Consider the following 19,008-nt stretch of genomic DNA (forward strand, 5'->3'; position numbering starts at 1 on the left):
GCAAGGTGTTCTACACTGCCTGAATATAAAAGTATATTTAAAGCTGTCTGAGCTAGATGCTGATAAGGAGAAGTTTTATATTTGCCCTTTTGAAAGACTCTAACCACCTAAACTACTGCTTTCGGAAATGTCACTGTATTATGTTTCGTGAAGTGAAGAGTTGCGCTTGCCTATCACAAATCCGCACCAGTATAATTTGCATGTAGTTGCATCACAGCTTGAATAAAATCCTTATAAAACAAGTGTGGTTTTGCTCTCCAGTAAGAATAAGTCTGCATCCATCTGCTAAATCCAGCTGGTAGCCGTAGAGCGAATAATCCATTATCAGCAAAGGATGAATGAGGTGTAATTACTGTGGACTTCTGACATTCTATAATAGCGTTGTTCTACATTATGCTTACACGCAGAACAGGGCTTGAGAAAATCAGGCTATGTTTAGATTGAGAGCACACACACACACAGAGTTATACTGCATGGTAAGGTATTAGGGCATCAAAACTATATGTGCTCGTTGAACATTTTCAAAACCTTGTGCATGAAAAGACAGTTTGTCTTCTCTCTAGAATTCTTTATGGATGTTTTTTTGTGTGTACGGAGCATTGTCAAGCTGGAACCGATGATTGTCTAAAGAAACTGCATGGTTGTTGCTTGATTTTATGCACATGTAAATGGGGTAGCTAAAATAGCCAAACCTGAAAATAAAAGTAAAAAATAAAATTCTCTCATCATTTACTCACCCTCATTGTCATTTCAAACCCATACGAGATTTTTTCTTCTTTGGAACTCAAAGACATTCTGAGGAATTAATTAACTGTTTTTGTCCATACAATAAAAGCCAATAGAATCCATAACAACACTGATCCTCATTGACTTTCATTGTATGAACACAATTTTTCTAAATATCTTCTTTTGTGTACCATCGAAGTAAGTCAGTCAAGCAGGTTTGAAACAACAGCAGGGTGAGTAAACGATGGCATAATTTTTATTTTTGTGTGAACTATCCCTTAAGTATCTTACTCTATGTTGCTTCTCAAGAAAATGTATATTGTTTCACATGTTCTTTTATATACATATATATATAAAAAGTGAAGAAGGTCATGCAGTTAACATAATGTTTTGCCAGTTCCGAAAGTTCTTACCTGTAATATGATAGGTGACTTGTCGGTTTCCAGGTGAGCTGTCATTGTCCCGTGTGTTAAGTACTGCCACCACTTCACCAGGTGCATCACTCTCCCGTACACTTCCGAAGTAACGGGGCTGAAGAAACTGCGGTACGTTGTCATTGGAGTCGCTCACTGCTATAGTTATAGTAGTTGAGGACGACTGGCTAGCAGGATCTCCAAGGTCAAATGCCCAGACTGTAAGACTGTGGGCTGGGCTCTGTTCATGGTCCAGCCCTTTCAGAGTCGATATCCAACCGGAGCTGCTGTCAATTGTAAAGTAGGCACCATGCTCTTCAATGTCCTCACCGCCAGAGCCACCAAGCAATCCTGGTGGAGCAAGACTGTACGTCACCTGACCATTAGCTGCCCAATCAGGATCCAAAGCTCGCACTTGAAGAATCCTGGTTCCAGGAGAAAGACCCTCGGTGACTGACGCCTCATAGATATCTGACTCAAACGCAGGTTTGTTATCATTGACATCTTGTACTTTGACCTCCACATCCACAGCCGAAACAGCATCCAACCGTCCCTGCTGCAACATTGCAATCACTTTAAAATGATAAACCTGTGTCAGCTCTCGGTCCAGTGCTTTGTCTAGTTTGATAGTGCCACTTTCTTTGTCTACCACAAACACTCCATCACTGTTACTCTCTGGAGTTTGTCCGATCACCGCTGAGAAGCTTACTGGTAAGGAAGAGTGGCTAGTCGAGGTGTGTAGATGCACCGCACCCAGCAAGGAACCAATGGGCATGTCCTCTGGCACAGTAAAGGAGAATTGTGGTTGGCTGAAGGAAGGTATGTGCGCATCAGCGGACAAAACATGTATGTAGACTGACACAAGGGAATGTTTAACAGGTGCACCTCCATCAGAGGCTTTAACGAAAAAGGATAGTACAGACCCACGCAAAGAGGCAAAGTTGCCTTTGGTGACAACCCAGCCACTGTCCGGGTCGATATCCAGAAGTTCAGTAACCTGCAGGCTGGCCTCACTGTACAGACTGTAGCTCACTTGTCCATTAGCACCTTGATCTACATCCCAAGCTTGCACTTGCATCACAAGGGTACCTGGTTCAACCTCAGACCGCACACTTGCATGGTACTCTGAGGCACTAAAAAGTGGAGTGTTGTCGTTCTCGTCTAGAATAGTGACCCGGACACTGCAATATCCAGATCGGCCACCTGCATCAACAGCCGCAATGGACAGCACCATCTCACTTCGTTCTTCCCGGTCCAGACGCTCAAGAGTCATAATTTGTCCACTGCCATCAATACTGAACAAGTCTCGAGCGGAATCTGAGAGCAGAACATACCTCACGTCCCCAAACGGTCCAGGATCAGCATCTTGCGCCCTGATTGCGATGACCTTTGATCCCACGGGTGCGTTTTCCCGTACATCGGCCTCGTACATGCCCTGGGTGAACTGGGGGGCGTGCAGATTAGCTCGCTCTACTCTAACATGCACTTGCGCCGTACTGGTAAAGACACCGTCTGAAACACTTACGTTCAGGGTGATGGCGGAAGGCATGCGCTGCATGCGTCGCTGGCCACTCAGGGTGAGGACACCAGAGGCGGCATCTATCTCAAACAGCATCCTTTCGTTTCCAGACACCAGGCCATACTGCAAGCGCTCTGAGTCTGAGCGGTCTGCGTCAGAGGCCTGTATGCATGTTACAAAGTGCCCTTTGGGTGCCAACTCATTGATTGAGGCTTCATATAGCAGTTGGTTAAACACTGGAGCGTTGTCGTTGGTGTCCGTGACATCGACTGTGACCCACACTTCGCTGCTCAGTGGGGGAAAGCCATTATCTGTTGCCTTGACAAGAAACACATAACGCTGGATGGTCTCATGGTCCAGGGAGCGAGCGGTCAGAATTAGACCACTGCTGCTGTCAATGTGGAAGTGGTCAGTGCTGTTGGTATGGTCTGGAATGATTTGGTACCGTATAGCTGCGTTTTTCTTGGAGTCGCTGTCTGTTGCGAGCACCTGCAAGGCTGCAGTGCCAATCATGGCAGTTTCTGAAATGACGGCTTTGTACGAGGGCCGCTCAAACACTGGAGGGTTGTCATTGACATCCAAAACAGTCACTTCAACATCCACTTCTGCACGAGCACCTGTGAGGCAGTCCGTTGCTCTAACAATGAGTCTGTGGACAGGGCTGGTCTCATAGTCAAGGGCTGAGATGACACTAATGACCCCCGTGTCAAATCCAATGGAGAAGAGTGTTCCAGGGTCACCATGCTTGATTGTGTAAAGGACACTCTGGCCTTCAGGGCTGCTCGCATTTATTCCCAGAATTGGAGTCCATACTGGTATATCTTCACTCACTTTTACAGAGTAGAATGGTCGGTCGAATACTGGCATTGCTCTGTTTACCACTGTAACAGGAAAGGTGACTGAAGAGGACATAGGTGGCGTTCCCATGTCACGGGCGAACACCAGAACCTGATATTCCACACTGGAGAGATCAGCCTCGAAAGCTCTCCGTAAGCGAAGCTCGCCGCTCACGCGGTCCATCTCGAAATGTCCCAGTTCATCCTGTAGAAAGTAGCTGACCTCTCCATTTTGTCCTTTGTCTCGGTCCACTGCCTTCACTCGAAATATTGCAGTCCCAGGCTCCGCTTCTACTTGCACAGCAGCATAGTAAGGCAATCCAACAAAAACTGGAGCGTTGTCGTTGACATCGGTGACTTGAACTCGGACCAGCGCCCTTGCAACACGGAGACGATCTTCCTCACGTCCCGCTTGTACCAAAAGTCCATATTCCTCCTTCTCCTCCCTGTCCAATGGGACTCCAACAGTTTCAATGGCACCGGAAGTTGGCCTGATGCGAAATTTCCCACCTGCATTCAGCAAAGTATAGCGCAGTGGTTCATTCAGCTTGTTCCCTAGTGCTGTAACCACAGCAACTGTTGTTATATTGCCATTGTTCTCCTCAATGTTGGAATTGTAGACATTTTGAGTAAAAGCCAGCCCACTGTCCAGAGCCTCATGCACCAGGACTGTAACCAGAGCGGTGCTAGAGAAGCGTCCGTCTGAAACGCGGATGTTAAAGCGAAATCGTTCTTTGCTAAATGTACTGTTTCTCACAGTCAACAGTCCAGTACTTGGCTCAATGCTGAAATGTTCCAAGCTGCCGTCTGTCAATGAGTAGGTGAGCTCTGACTGGCCATTACCATCGGGATCAGTAGCAAAAACTTGTAGGGCTTCTACACCTTCATAAGTTGGGAGCAGAAGGACAGCTTCATAGGAATCCTGGGAAAATTTAGGTGGGCAGTCGTTAACATCTTGCACCTCAATAGTCACTTCTGCAGGCCGCTCAGCTGAGAGCTGCGGATTCCCACTGTCTCGGACGTTAACGTGGAAATGAAATGTAGGTGTGGTTTCATGGTCAAGTGGAGCAATTGTCCTTATGGATCCAGTTCCGGCATCTACTGCAAAGAAGCGCCTAGCAGATTCTTCCATGATCTGGTAAACTAACAGGGCATTATGGTTGCGGTCAGCATCGGTTGCTCGTATGACCAGCGGTTGACCGTTGTCACTCTGCACAACACTGTTAAGCCCAGCGCCTTCACTGATACCTCCATGATAATGCAGCTGTTGGAAAACCGGTGCGTTGTCGTTTTGGTCCAGAACTGTAACAGTTATTGTAGCATTTGAGGCCTGTCCAGCCATGTTGCTTGCAGTGACTATTAGCACGTAGGAAGAAACTGTCTCAAAGTCCAGTGATTTCTGTGTAGTGATCACTCCACTGTACTGGTTGATGCGGAATGTCCTATGACCATTGCCGTGGCGAATATCGTAGGTAAGGGTGGAGAGACTTAAAGCGTTTACTGTGATGACTGAAGCTCCTATGGCGACACCCTCTGATATCTCCGCCTGATATTCACTTTGGGGAAACTTGGGACCAGCATTATCGGACAAGGTGACCGCGATTCGGACGACAGCTGTTGATGATAGTGCTGGAGAACCATTATCAGTTGCTTTGACAGACAAGACGTAGTGACCAATGTTTGACAGCTCCAGTTCCCGAGCCAATGAGATGATGCCCAAAACAGGATCAATCCGGAATGTGTTCCCTGTGTTCCCTACATTGAAAGAGAGAAAAATAAGATCTTACAAATATACAATTATTAAAATTGTGGAAAGAAATATGGTAATATGGGGAATATATTGTGACAAAAAAAAAAACTTTGAAAAAATGAAAAAAAAATTCAGCTTCTTCAAAAATTGATCCATGTATGCTGGCTTTTCCTTCACAGTCCAACTTATCCATTAAAAATAAAATAATAATATGTTTAGTTGGTAAAGAAATTCATACGTTTATGAATTATGGTTTATGGCTTATGTCTATTGGTCTATGTTTACTGGTCCAAGTCATACTCTTAAGCACAGATTAATTCAATAAAGCAAATAAAAATAATTAGTAATAAGTTATATGTAAACACAATTTAAATTTATTATTAATATAACATGAGACAAATTGAGTTAAGTGTGTCCATTTAGTGAAGTATGTCCAGACATTTGGTAGTGTACAGTGTTTCCGCTACATTCATTCTGCCGTGGCGGGCCGCCACACCTAAAATCATCCCGCCACGGCTGCAGCTTCTCGGTCCGATATTGTATGTGTTATTGTTAAGCCCCACTAAAGGCATACAAAACATTGTAAAGCACCATAAAGTTTTCGCACTATATTCCAAGACTTCTAAAGTCATTCAATAGCATAATGTGAGGTAAAAATTGATATCTAAGTCGTTAAGTTATTGGAAACTCATCTCTCCTCAGTCATTCTCCATTCAGCATTCAAACAGCACGTCACGTTCGGTTACGACAGTAACACGACGACACTCTCTTCAAGATCAATGTTCCCAATATTATACTTTATTTGTAGATAAAGGTCTATAGTTTGCATAAAATTACTTTATCTTGCTGGAGTTTATAGCGCTTTCTAAATCATATTCCTTTCTCTGTCTCTTACTACAGCACTAGAGTAGAGAGCACTATGAATTGTTCTTCTGTAAGTTAACTGAAATTTAAAACTGTTAAAAGAAAAGGCTCAATAAACTCTTGCATAGATATAATACATTAAGCATAGATAGATATAATCTCTTCACTGACGCTTTGTGCTTTGAACTTTTCAATGCGAAGCGCTGCACGCTGTGACTTCGCGTTGCTTCAAGTGCATCATTCTGCGCACGGGATCATGCACATAATCGCTTTGCCGCTCTTATTGGCGCCTTTCATGTTATAATGCTTAGGGGAGGTTTAAACACCTGGGATAAGGGGGCGTGGCCAATGGGAATATCACTCATGGGCCACACCCCCTCCCCCTGGCGAAATGGGCCTGCCACCACGGCTGGAAAAAATCCTAGAGGAAACACTGGTGTATGTGAGCGTCTGAATACCTGAGTCGACGCTGTAGCTAATTTGTGCATTCTGGCCCTTGTCCTTATCGAGTGCAGTCACAGTGAGAACAGCCGATCCCAGTGCAGCTGATTCATACACCTGTCCATCATACATCACCATGGTGAAAAGAGGGGCGTGGTCGTTCACATCCTCCACACCGATCAGGACACGAGCAAGGCTACGTCTGTATGGGAACTCTTGATCTTTCACCTAGTATGGAAAATAAAAAGCAAGAATGATGGAGAGAAATAAAGAAAGAGGTAGGTTAGAAACAAAAAATGAATTCCCTGTCTGAGACAGACAGCAATATCCAACACAAACAAAGAGCAACACACACACACCAAACTCAAACTCGCTCACTGCCAGATGGAGTGGATAACATCTCTCTCCGGATTATAATAACAAATTTCATCTGTTTGCAGGCAGCGGGAATATCCATATGCTTATTAGATATGACACTCACTGTCTGTCACCCTTGTCAGGGGAGTGCGGAACCAAGGAGTGATACAGATCAGATCAATAATTAGATCACAGTGGAGAAACGACACAGGTGCAGACAACATTAAACTAGTGACGGCTGCCAAAGCACAAGGAGCAATCTCCTGTTCCTGTCATACCTGCACTCAAGCATGGAGAGCGTTAAAGAGAGAGAGGAGGGATGTACCAACACTAATCAAATACCTCTCCTGTTTTATCTATCTATTGAGAGTCACATTGTTCTCTCAAAAATCAAATAAGTTGATATCTATTTATCGATGAGGCTGCTTACTGGTCCAAGTCTTTATACTTTATATTGAAAACAGAGTAATTAAAGAAAGTCATTATGTCACCATAACCTTTGCGCAGTGTTTTCACAGTATCTATGTGATTATGAAGAGAGCCTTGTCTGATTACCATGATGGTGAGGATGTGCTGTGTTCGGCTCTCGTGGTCCAGTCTGCGAGCCGTGTAGATGACGCCGCTGTTAGGGTCGATGCGGAAGAGGCGCATGCTGCTGGGGTCAACGCTGCTCTGGAGGCTAAAGGTCAAGCGGTGACGCTCGTCGCGGTCAGATGCCAACACCTGGACCACCTCTGTATCCGGGGGCGTGTCCTCTGTGATTGTGATGTCATAGGTGGGCTGGGAAAATACTGGCGGGTTGTCGTTGTTGTCCAAAACAGTAATCTGGACCTGTAGAAAAAAGACAGGAAGTCAACATGAAATATAGTGCAAAAGTGCCCGCCCCGTTTTTTAGCGGCGCTGGTTCCGGAAGTATGTTTTCCATTCATTTTTCCCATAGGGATTTTAAAATGGTCTTTGTTAAAGAGTTATAAGCCATGAAGCAAGCCAATCCGCTACGAGGTGAATCACAAAATCGGACAAAAAGACAAAGGTACAAGACTGTGTACTTAACGGCTTTAGTGAGGGAATGAACTACAATCCCATGAAGCATTGCGAAGAGCACAATCAAATGACAAACGATGGAGGAATATAAAACTACTCATTTACAAATGTTGATTATATGTATACAAACAATATATTTTAAGTTTATTGCAAAATATGCATATTTATACAAACATTTTGAGAGCGTAGAGAGATCGACTCGATTACGTCAGTCGCAGTGCTTCATGGGAGTGGGCGGAGCTAACCAGACTTTTTCGACTCTCTGATTGGTGTAATTTTCTGTACAGCATCATGGGTAATGTAGTTTTTCGCCAGGAATTCCACGGTTAAACTGATTATTTTAAAATGATCAGCAGAAGCAAATACCATTGATTAACAAACTTGTAACTCACAGCAGGTCTTCAAAAGTGTAGAAGTTACTGTTAAAAATCAACTTCCTTATGGAGAGAATAAATGTTTTTACTTCCGGAACCCGACTGTTTGCACTCGATTGTACTTTCTTGGTACCAGTGTTGTCTAAAACTGTTAAAAACTGCTTTCAGAAGCTGAAAAAATAAATAATTATATTATATGAAAAACTTAAACGAAAGTTAGAAATTTAGAAATAGTTGAAATACTAAAATTACTAAAACTAAAGTGAATATTATAAAGCTAATTGGAAATATAAAAAAAAAACTAATAAAATGAGAAAAGAAACACGATTACAAAAAAAAAGTTTAAAAAATAAATAAAAGTTCATTTCAAATATGAATACATACTAGAATAGTATAGAAATAATAACACTCAAATTCATGGTCATGTTCTGAATGATTCACCTTCCACAGTGTGCACGTTAACCATAGACAGTAAAAGAGGTTTTAACACATCTAAGCAACGAAGAAGCCTCGTTTTTTTATTGACTTTACAAGTCAGAAAGTCACATGACTTGTTCACAAACACGCACCATGAGAGTCTGAACAAATCGAAGTTGAATGCTGAACGCTGCCTGAAATGCAATTGTCTGACGCAAGTACTCAGCTGTCGCTAACTGGTATAAATAACCACAGCAGTCGTCGGAGCACGCAGGCAGTGTGTGTGTGTGTGTGTGTGTGTGTGTGTGTGTGTGTGTGTGTGTGTGTGTGATCGAACCGCGTCGGCTGATCTAATTATAAAGTAATAACAGACGTGTACTTCCGTCTCACACTCGCCCGTGCGGAGACACGCTGAGATCCATCTGTGTGTGTGTGTGTGTGTGTGTCGCAGACCGTGAATGCATGTGTATTTGTGTATGAAAATAAGTGAGAGAAGGTGCTTTCTAAATAGAGAACAAGTCTTCGAGAAGAATAAAATCGCTTTCATCATTTCCTTTCCATTTGTCCCCTTCTCTGACCCTCTCTTTGTTCACGTGTGTGTGTGTCGTTTTTTGTATTTTTAAATGAGTGCATTTGCATGTAACAGAGAGTGTGTCCGCGAAAGTCTTGTTTAATAAGCAGTTGACTGAATTTAAATAGTTATCATTTGTGTTTACGTTCTTGCGCATGAGTGTGTATATGTTAATTTACTTTGTATTAGTGAGTGAATAAACTGAATAAATATGACAGTGCTTCACCCCAAACACTGCGGCAGCTTCTACTACGGATCGATCATTCATTTTTCCTCACTCTCCCACATTTTTTCCTTTCGGGATTGATCGTGTCCTTTAAACTCTGACCTTCACGCACATATTACACCGCGGAGACTCGTATCTATGGCAACGGAGCGATCAATCCGATGGGACCTTGACACCAGGGATAGGCAATCTGAACGATGACAGACGCTATCAATCAAACTCTCAGCATCAAACATCAGCATCAATCATCGACTAAACAGCCTCTGTCAGGACGACACACACTGTAAGTCTGATTCAAAACCTGCTTCCCTGCACATCAAAGTGCCTAAAAAATAAGAAGAATCATTATGCTGCCTTTTAAGATCGTGTCTGTCCAAATTCTAATGAAGAATCACAAGCACAGTGAAAGAGAAAAATAGAAAAAAAAGGGTAGGAGTGGAGAAAAACGCTGATTATAAATATGAATGAATATAAATATTTGAATATGAATAAAATATTAATTAATAATAATAATAATTATATTAACACTATAATATTAATATTAAAAATATTAGCATATGAGTAGAGAGCAATGTTGATTATAAATATTAATTAAATATGACATTAATTAATTAATTAAATAAATATAAACAAACATTTATATAAATAAAATATTAATTATATGATTCTATAATAGATCTGTATATATATATATATATATATATATATATATATATATATATATATATACATATATACGTATGCTGACTATAAATATTCATGAATTTTTTGACGTAATATTACTATAAAATATTGCCATACGAGTAGGAAGCAATGCTGATTATAAATATGAATGAATATAAACAAACATTTATATAAATACAATATTAATTATATTATTCTATAATATAAAAAATAATATAAAATATTGGTGTATGAGAGGAGAGATGCTGACTATAAATATTATTTAATATAAATATATAAACATTAATATAAATAAAATATGTATTATATTAATATAAAATGTTGGTGTATGAGAGGAGACATTCTGACTATAAATATTCATTAATATAAATACATTAATATGAATTTGTATAAATTAAATATGAATTATATTAACAAAATATTAATATAAAATATTGCCAAATGAGTAGAAAGCAATGCTGATTATAAATAATAATATAAATAAACATGTATATAAATAAAATAGTAATCATATTATTCTATAATATATAATAATTATATAAAATATTGGTGTATGAGAGGAGAGTCATGCTGACTAAATATTATTTAATATAATACATTAATATTAATTTATATAAATACATAAAAAAATTATATTAACAAAATATTCATATAAAATATTGGCATATGAGTAGAAAGCAATGCTGATTATAAACATTAAAAAATATAAATAAGCATGTATATAAATAAAATAGTAATCGTATTATTCTATAATATATAATAATTATATAAAATATTGGTGTATGAGAGGAGAGACATGCTGACTATAAATATTGTTTAATATACATTAATATTAATTTATATAGATAAATAAAAAATGATATCAACATAATATTAATATAAAATATTGGCATATGAGACATGCTGATTATAAATATTTAATAATATACGTATATACATAGTAATTAATATAACTATATAAATACCAATAATATTAATATATAAAATGAATATAAAATATTGGTGTGTACGAGTGGAGAGAAATTCTGATTACATATAATTGCATATACATATTAATTGCATATACATAAAATATTAATACAAAATATTAAATAAATATACATTTGTTTACTAGTATTATGTTGTTGGAGCTGAGCATTGTGAGTATCTTAATCATGTTTGTGTCCATGAAAGTTAATTATTATGTTTTTTTTGTCTGTGTGTGTGTGTATGAGTGTGTGTCTCTGTGTGTGTGTGTGTGTGTGTGTGTGTGTGTGTGTGTGTGTGTGTGTGTGTGTTTACCTGAGTGTACGCTATATTAGTCCCATCTGTAACCTCCACAGTGAGGTTGTAAAACGATCGCTGCTCGGCGTCCAGAGGTTTAGCGATGACGATAGTACCGACACCTTTCTCAACGTCAAACATACTGTCCACGTCACCGCCTTACGTGAAAAGAGACAATATGATTAAACACAAGAACTCTCCATATCCCTCTCTCACACACACACACACACACACACTGAGACCATTGCAATACTCATGTACACCAAACGGGGGCGCTACAGGGTTTTAAAATGCAAAACATAAATAGGATGGGATTTCCTCATTATACCCATACACACACCACACATATGCAACGCAAACATAACACACATCCTCGGCTGTAATGCACACAACCTACATATTCACAATAGACACACATATGCAAGATACTTTTATTCACACACCCTACATTCACAAAACACTCGGGTAACTCACACAAATATATGGAGACATATACACTCACATGTGTAATGTATGCATGTGTTTGTATGTGCTACTTTAGTGACTAAAAGGAATCCTTCATTTTCTAAGACTGTGTCTTTATATTTCTACACAACAAGTACGCGCACAAACAGTCTAACACAACACATGCCTCCCATATATCCCACACAATGTATAGATCGAAGAAACAGCTGTTTTCTCACAGCAAAACTATACTATAAACTACTGACTATAATGGAGAGTTGACCCAAAAATGTAAACTCTGTGAATATTTACTCACTCTCATGTCGAAGCAAACCTGACTTACTTTCTTTCGTGGAAGACAAAATACATGTCTATCGTTAGTCAAACTCCAAAAATGCACCATAGAGTAGTCCATATGATAAGTGTGTGTGAACAAACTAAAATTTGTTATCATTCACTGTATATCGTAGCTATCAACTGTTGCTCTAAAAAAAATGTATGCAATAAAAAAAACAATCCTGGCTTTCTGTGGCATATTTAAGGGCAGGGATGCACAATATATTACCAATATATTAGTGTTCATCTAATATAAATTTTTTTTGTACAGGTCCTTCTCAAAAAATTAGCATATTGTGATAAAGTTCATTATTTTCCATAATGTAATGATACAAATTAAACTTTCATATATTTTAGATTCATTGCACACCAACTGAAATATTTCAGGTCTTTTATTGTTTTAATACTGATGATTTTGGCATACAGCTCATGAAAACCCAAAATTCCTGGTTAAAAAAATTAGCATATTTCATCCGACCAATAAAATAAGTGTTTTTAATACCAAAAAAAAAGTCAACCTTCAAATAATTATGTTCAGTTATGCACTCAATAGTCAATACTTGGTCGGGAATCCTTTTGCAGAAATGACTGCTTCAATGCGGCGTGGCATGGAGGCAATCAGCCTGTGGCACTGCTGAGGTGTTATGGAGGCCCAGGATGCTTCGATAGCGGCCTTAAGCTCATCCAGAGTGTTGGGTCTTGCGTCTCTCAACTTTCTCTTCACAATATCCCACAGATTCTCTATGGGGTTCAGGTCAGGAGAGTTGGCAGGCCAATTGAGCACAGTAATACCATGGTCAGTAAACCATTTACCAGTGATTTTGGCACTGTGAGCAGGTGCCAGGTCGTGCTGAAAAATTAAATCTTCATCCCCATAAAGCTTTTCAGCAGATGGAAGCATGAAGTGATCCAAAATCTCCTGATAGCTAGCTGCATTGACCCTGCCCTTGATAAAACACAGTGCACCAACACCAGCAGCTGACATGGCACCCCAGACCATCATTGACTGTGGGTACTTGACATTGGACTTCAGGCATTTTGGCATTTCCTTCTCCCCAGTCTTCCTCCAGACTCTGGCACCTTGATTTCCGAATGACATGCAAAACTGAGCAACAGTCCAGTGCTGCTTCTCTGTAGCCCAGGTCAGGCGCTTCTGCCGCTGTTTCTGGTTCAAAAGTGGCTTGACCTGGGGAATGCGGCACCTGTAGCCCATTTCCTGTACACGCCTGTGCACGGTGGCTCTGGATGTTTCTACTCCAGACTCAGTCCACTGCTTCCGCAGGTCCCCCAAGGTCTGGAATCCGTCCTTCTCCACAATCTTCCTCAGGGTCCGGTCACCTCTTCTCGTTCTGCAGCGTTTTTTGCCACACTTTTTCCTTCCCACAGACTTCCCACTGAGGTGCCTTGATACAGCACTCTGGGAACAGCCTATTTGTTCAGAAATTTCTTTCTGTCTTACCCTCTTGCTTGAGGGTGTCAATGATAGCCTTCTGGACAGCAGTCAGGTCGGCAGTCTTACCCATGATTGCGGTTTTGAGTAATGAAACAGGCTGGGAGTTTTTAAAAGCCTCAGGAATCTTTTGCAGGTGTTTAGAGTTAATTAGTTGATTCAGATGATTAGGTTAATAGCTCGTTTAGAGACCCTTTTCATGATATGCTAATTTTTTGAGACAGGAATTTTGGGTTTTCATGAGCTGTATGCCAAAATCATCAGTATTAAAACAATAAAAGACCTGAAATATTTCAGTTGGTGTGCAATGAATCTAAAATATATGAAAGTTTAATTTTTATCATTACATTATGGAAAATAATGAACTTTATCACAATATGCTAATTTTTTTAGAAGGACCTGTACATCTTTATTTATATATAGTTAACATATTTGTAATATATTTTCATTATCGGCAGATATTACATATTCATTGGCCAATAATATGCATTTGATTCCCCCCATTTTGTCATATTTCTTTTTTTTGGGCATTTATAAAGACACAGATGTGCAATATTGTTCATCCAATACTGTCAATTCTTTGCAATTTTAATTTATATAATTATAAATTACAATTTATTTATTTTTTAATTATTTTAATTATCAGCTGATATTCCATGTTTATGAGCCAATAACATGTATGTAATTCCCCCATTTTAATATTACTTTTGCCTTTCTCCAGCACCTTAAAAAGACAATGATAGACAATGGCCATTAAAAACTTAAGAATACTACCATTAAAAACACTATTAAAGAGTTCTTTACCATTAAGGGTGGACATCTTTTTTAATGTCGGCATGAAACAGAAGCTGCAATAGTCTTTTCTTCCCTATTGTGACGTATATCCGAGTGAAACGGCTTCTCGAACAAGAACAAATGTAGGACGGGACTTGATTTTGCCTGTGGGGAATTGATTGGATGGTTGTGGTTTGCTATTGGTGGATCTCATGAGAGTGACAGGTGGCCCCGCCCACACACCATCAGTGAGCTGAGGGAGAGAGGGGAAGTCATTTTGATTAAAGATTACGAGGATACATAAATTAAAATAAATGATGTGCACGGATAAATCAATTATAATAAATACTGCAATATTCCGTTTTTCATGGTACCTTTAACAAAGTAGTGTAGTATTATAATATTGCCCATTTATCGGTTATCGCGTTAACATGGAAACGGCTTACTGGTATCAGATTAAATTTGAATATTTGTGCATCCCTATGTGAACAAACACAAACGAGACTTAAATTTCACTCTGTTCCTCACACAAAACTATCACATGACTTCAGTAGACTTGGATTACAGTGCACAACCTTTCTGGTGTTTTTTTTAACCCTTTCTGGTACGATTTGCTTCCGTTGTATGACAAAAAGCAGCTCCACTATTGTGACTAAAATCTTTTCTAATCTAAAATCACAGAAGAAAAGAGTTACACAGTTTTTGGAACGACACAAGGATGAGTAAATAATGACAGAGCTGTCATTTATAGGTGAAGTATCACTTTAGCACGTAGCTCAGGCGGTTGCATCAGTGTGTGTGAACGCCTGTGAGTGTGAACAGAGGTGAAAGTGTGTTTTGGCAGGGAGTTATGTTCCCTCTTCACACTCGTTCTACCCGGGGCGCATTAATCATCTCGTGCCGCCTGTTGCTGTAACACCTGGTGGAGAGATACACTTACACACGCATACGCACACTTACACACCCTTTCATTCATCACCGTCCACCCTCGCTGTCCTCACACGCTCTCTCTCGTCTGTCAAGCTAACCCTGGGTTGACCCCTGACCTTTATCCACACTCGATTGGCTGTTTAATGACGCATTTAATCAGGCCGCACATGATAAGGCTGGGTCAACGACCGCCAGAAGGGTTTTAGGTACCTCATAAACAAAACACACACTCACACACACACACATGGATGGACGCACGAATAAAACCATTATCGCCACTGCACAGTAAACACTTAGCACACACGCATGCATACGATGAAATATCACACGCACATTTAAATCACATTTGAATCGAGACGCATGTCTCCAAATTCACATCCCAATCAATAATGTTGAAGCAATACAGCACAACACCGAGGGATGATGGGAAAGCAGAGCTAGCTGATGGTTAAACAGCAACAGAGCAACAGCAGTTCTGCTGAACTTTTATAAATATATATATAGAGAGAGAGAAAGACAGATGGAAAGAGAAAGAGAGAAAGACAGGAGTTTAAAGAGACAAATAGACACACAGAAAGAGAGAGATAAACATGCAGAGACAAACAGACAGAGAAAAAGAGACAGGTAAGAGAGAGAAAGACAGGTAGAGAGACAAACATCAGGGCTCGACAATAAGGGCTGCGCGATGATGACCCGACTGACGCTCAATGCGTCGACGCGAAAGGTTATGATTTCCTCGTGTGTTTTTAAAGGGGACCTATTATGCCTCTTTTCACAAGATTTAATAGAAGTCTCTGGTGTCCCCAGAATGTGTCTGTAAAGTTTCAGCTCAAATTACCCCACAGATCATTTATTATAGCTTGTGAAATTTGCCCCTATTTGGGTGTGAGCAAAATCACGCCGTTTTTGTGTGTGTCCCTTTAAATGCAAATGAGCTGCTACTGCCCGCCCCCTTTCCAAAAGAGGGCGGGGCCTTTACAACCGGTGTGGCGAAGTGCTGCGTCCCAGTGAAGTGATGAGTCCCAGCTTAGTATGCCTAAACTAAAGCTGTTCTTAATACAATCAATCAAACTTTAATTCATGTAATAATCTTTTTTTTTTTTATCCTGATTATTTATATAGTTAATAGCATTTTTAGGTATGTTTTGCGACATTGTTAATTGTTATTAAGCAATAAGTCATAATATATATATTTTTTTAATTACAAGCATGTCATAATTAATTCTTAAAAATAATTATGCTAGTATCATACTTGTTATCGAAGTATTTTATTGAAAAATATTGTAGATGATGAAAAAAACGTTATCTCTAATCATTTCGGATAGCTGTATGCTATGCTACTATCTAAGCTAACTAAAAAAAACACACTAAGAACGAGAAATGTTTAATTTCACAATCTATAGCTTCGGTTATATACTAGTATATGAAATATAAGTTAAAAGACAATAATGGTCGTTATAACGTGGTTTAAACGACTTATATAATAATGTGATATCTGATTTGTAACCAGGCACTAAAGCGACTATACCCATCTAACGAGCTTTGAACCAATCGGATTGCTTGGGTCCTAAACTGGGACTCATCCCTTCGCTGGGACTCAGCACTTCACGAGCAACAACAAAACTAGAGAATGTCCCACAGCCAAAATGTCAGATATTGTCCGTAGCGGAGTTGGATCCGGAAGTCGCACACTGATGGAGAGACTCAGGAAGAAGTTGCAACTTTTAGAAAGCAACTGGATATTTCTGAATGGTTAGTAGATTATGTTAAGTTGATTCAACTTATCAACTAGCATGTACTGTTATGTTTATCTAAAAATCTTAATCTATTTATTAATTTATTAAGCACTGTTCATTTCATTTGTCTCTTTTTTATTGTATTTATTTGTGCTATTGCTTGTAATTAATTAATTTGTTCTTATTTTAGTACTGACTGTTTACTTGTCTTTAATGGCGTTTGAAATTTATATTTGCTGTGGTATCAAAATTGAAATTGATTTCACTGGCAGCTAAAACATTGGTGTCGTGACAGCCTTATTTATTAGAATACAACGTTACATGGGTCATAAACAATGAAATCTATAACTTTTTTTTGAGTGTGTGTGGCATGGAAAGTAAAAATTTGAACAAAAAAAATCCTTAGCGTCGAGCCCTGGACATGCAGAGAGAGAGAGAGAGAGAGAGAGAGAGAGAGACACAGAGAGAGAGAGAAACCACAGAAAGAAAAACTGACAGAGAAAGAAGAGTTAAGAGAAAGAAAAGAAGAAAAGAGTTCGGCTGAACTGGTAAAGATACCTTCTGTAGAACAGTTCCTGCCGCAAGCGGTCTGGAGAATATAGAACATCTCACGGAAAGCGCGGGGACCTTCCCATACGAAGCATTTAGAAAAAGAGAGAGAGTGAGAGTGAGAGAGAGAGAGAGAGAGAGAGAGAGAGAGACAGCCAGAGGAAGAGAGTATGGAAGAGAGAGAGAAAACAACAGAAGTAAAAAAGAGTCGAAGGAGAAAAGAAGCGAACTAGCATGAGAAGGGAGAGGAAGAGGAGGAGGAAAAGAGAGGCAGAGCAGCGAACGAGTGCAGATCAGGTGCTGCTGAAGCAAACAGAAGGTATCTGAACACCAAACCACATGCGTGCTGCAATCCGACTGCCGTATCAACAGCTACACACGTCACATGACCACTCCACATTACACTGCCATTAGCCATTCAACGTAACGTAGCTGTATTCATATCACTGTAAAACATTATTAATAGTAACACACTTTATAGTATTGTATGCATAATATAATTAATATACTGTAATATTTTTTTATCCATTTGTCTTTTTTACGATTATTTGAATGTTTAGTCGTTTGTTTGTGAGTATACAACCTTAAATCACCATAGATACAGACAGCGGCAAGCAATCGCCATGGTGACCGTGGGATGGCAAAAGATAGCAGTACAACGGCACAAATCATGCAGTGAACCACAAACATTCCCAGCAACTCTAACCCGTAATATCAAAACACACGGCCTATAAAATCTATAAGTGAATTTCACCTAACTGTCATCCTAAAATCAAATTATAGATTATGTTTTTAAGTACAAATATTTCCAAAAACACACAATTTTTTATTTTAAAAGATGAGCATTTTAAACATTGTTAATCCCTGACATTTACTTGTCATAATCCTTATTTGTTTTAGGATTAAACAACGCTATCTCACGAACAATTCGTACGAATTCATACGAGTGATTAAAAGGTGGCTAATTCGTACTAATTCATTCGACCTCACTCGTACGAATTTGTACGATTTGTCTAAACCCACGTGATGGGTAGGTTTAGGGGCGGGGTCAGGGGTAGGTCATTTGTACGAAATCATTGGTAACTCGTAAAATATGTACGAATTAGCAAAAATCGTACGAATTTGTACGAGTGAGGTCGTATGAATTAGTACGAATTAGCCACCTAGTAAAATTCATACGAATTGCCGTGACATCGGGTTGGATTAAACGGTTAGTTGACCCTAACATGAAAACCAAGTCATCATTTACTCACCCTGGTGTTGTTCTAATGACGTATGCCATATTCTTTTTTTTTTCAGACCAA

General features: G+C 39.4%; 1 protein-coding gene across 5 annotated transcripts in view; it reads right to left on the reverse strand.

The window, feature by feature from the left end:
- fat3a (FAT atypical cadherin 3a) overlaps positions 1 to 19,008 on the reverse strand; it is a 160,084-nt gene that overhangs the window by 37,934 nt on the left and 103,142 nt on the right. For 3 of the 5 annotated variants that reach the window (XM_056266009.1, XM_056266007.1, XM_056266006.1), the window contains exons 8-12: positions 17,714 to 17,782; positions 11,504 to 11,643; positions 7,462 to 7,737; positions 6,567 to 6,777; positions 1,140 to 5,249 (exon numbers count right to left, since the gene is read on the reverse strand). In XM_056266009.1, coding sequence (XP_056121984.1) covers positions 1,140 to 5,249; positions 6,567 to 6,777; positions 7,462 to 7,737; positions 11,504 to 11,643; positions 17,714 to 17,782 — 4,806 coding nt within the window. The remainder of the gene's footprint in view (positions 1 to 1,139; positions 5,250 to 6,566; positions 6,778 to 7,461; positions 7,738 to 11,503; positions 11,644 to 17,713; positions 17,783 to 19,008) is intronic. The other 2 variants (XM_056266010.1, XM_056266008.1) reach the window with 1 other exon arrangement.

Source organism: Rhinichthys klamathensis, unplaced genomic scaffold, assembly GCF_029890125.1.
Source record: "Rhinichthys klamathensis goyatoka isolate OS25496 unplaced genomic scaffold, OSU_Roscu_1.1 h1tg000243l_1, whole genome shotgun sequence".
In the NCBI taxonomy this organism is placed as follows: domain Eukaryota; kingdom Metazoa; phylum Chordata; class Actinopteri; order Cypriniformes; family Leuciscidae; genus Rhinichthys; species Rhinichthys klamathensis.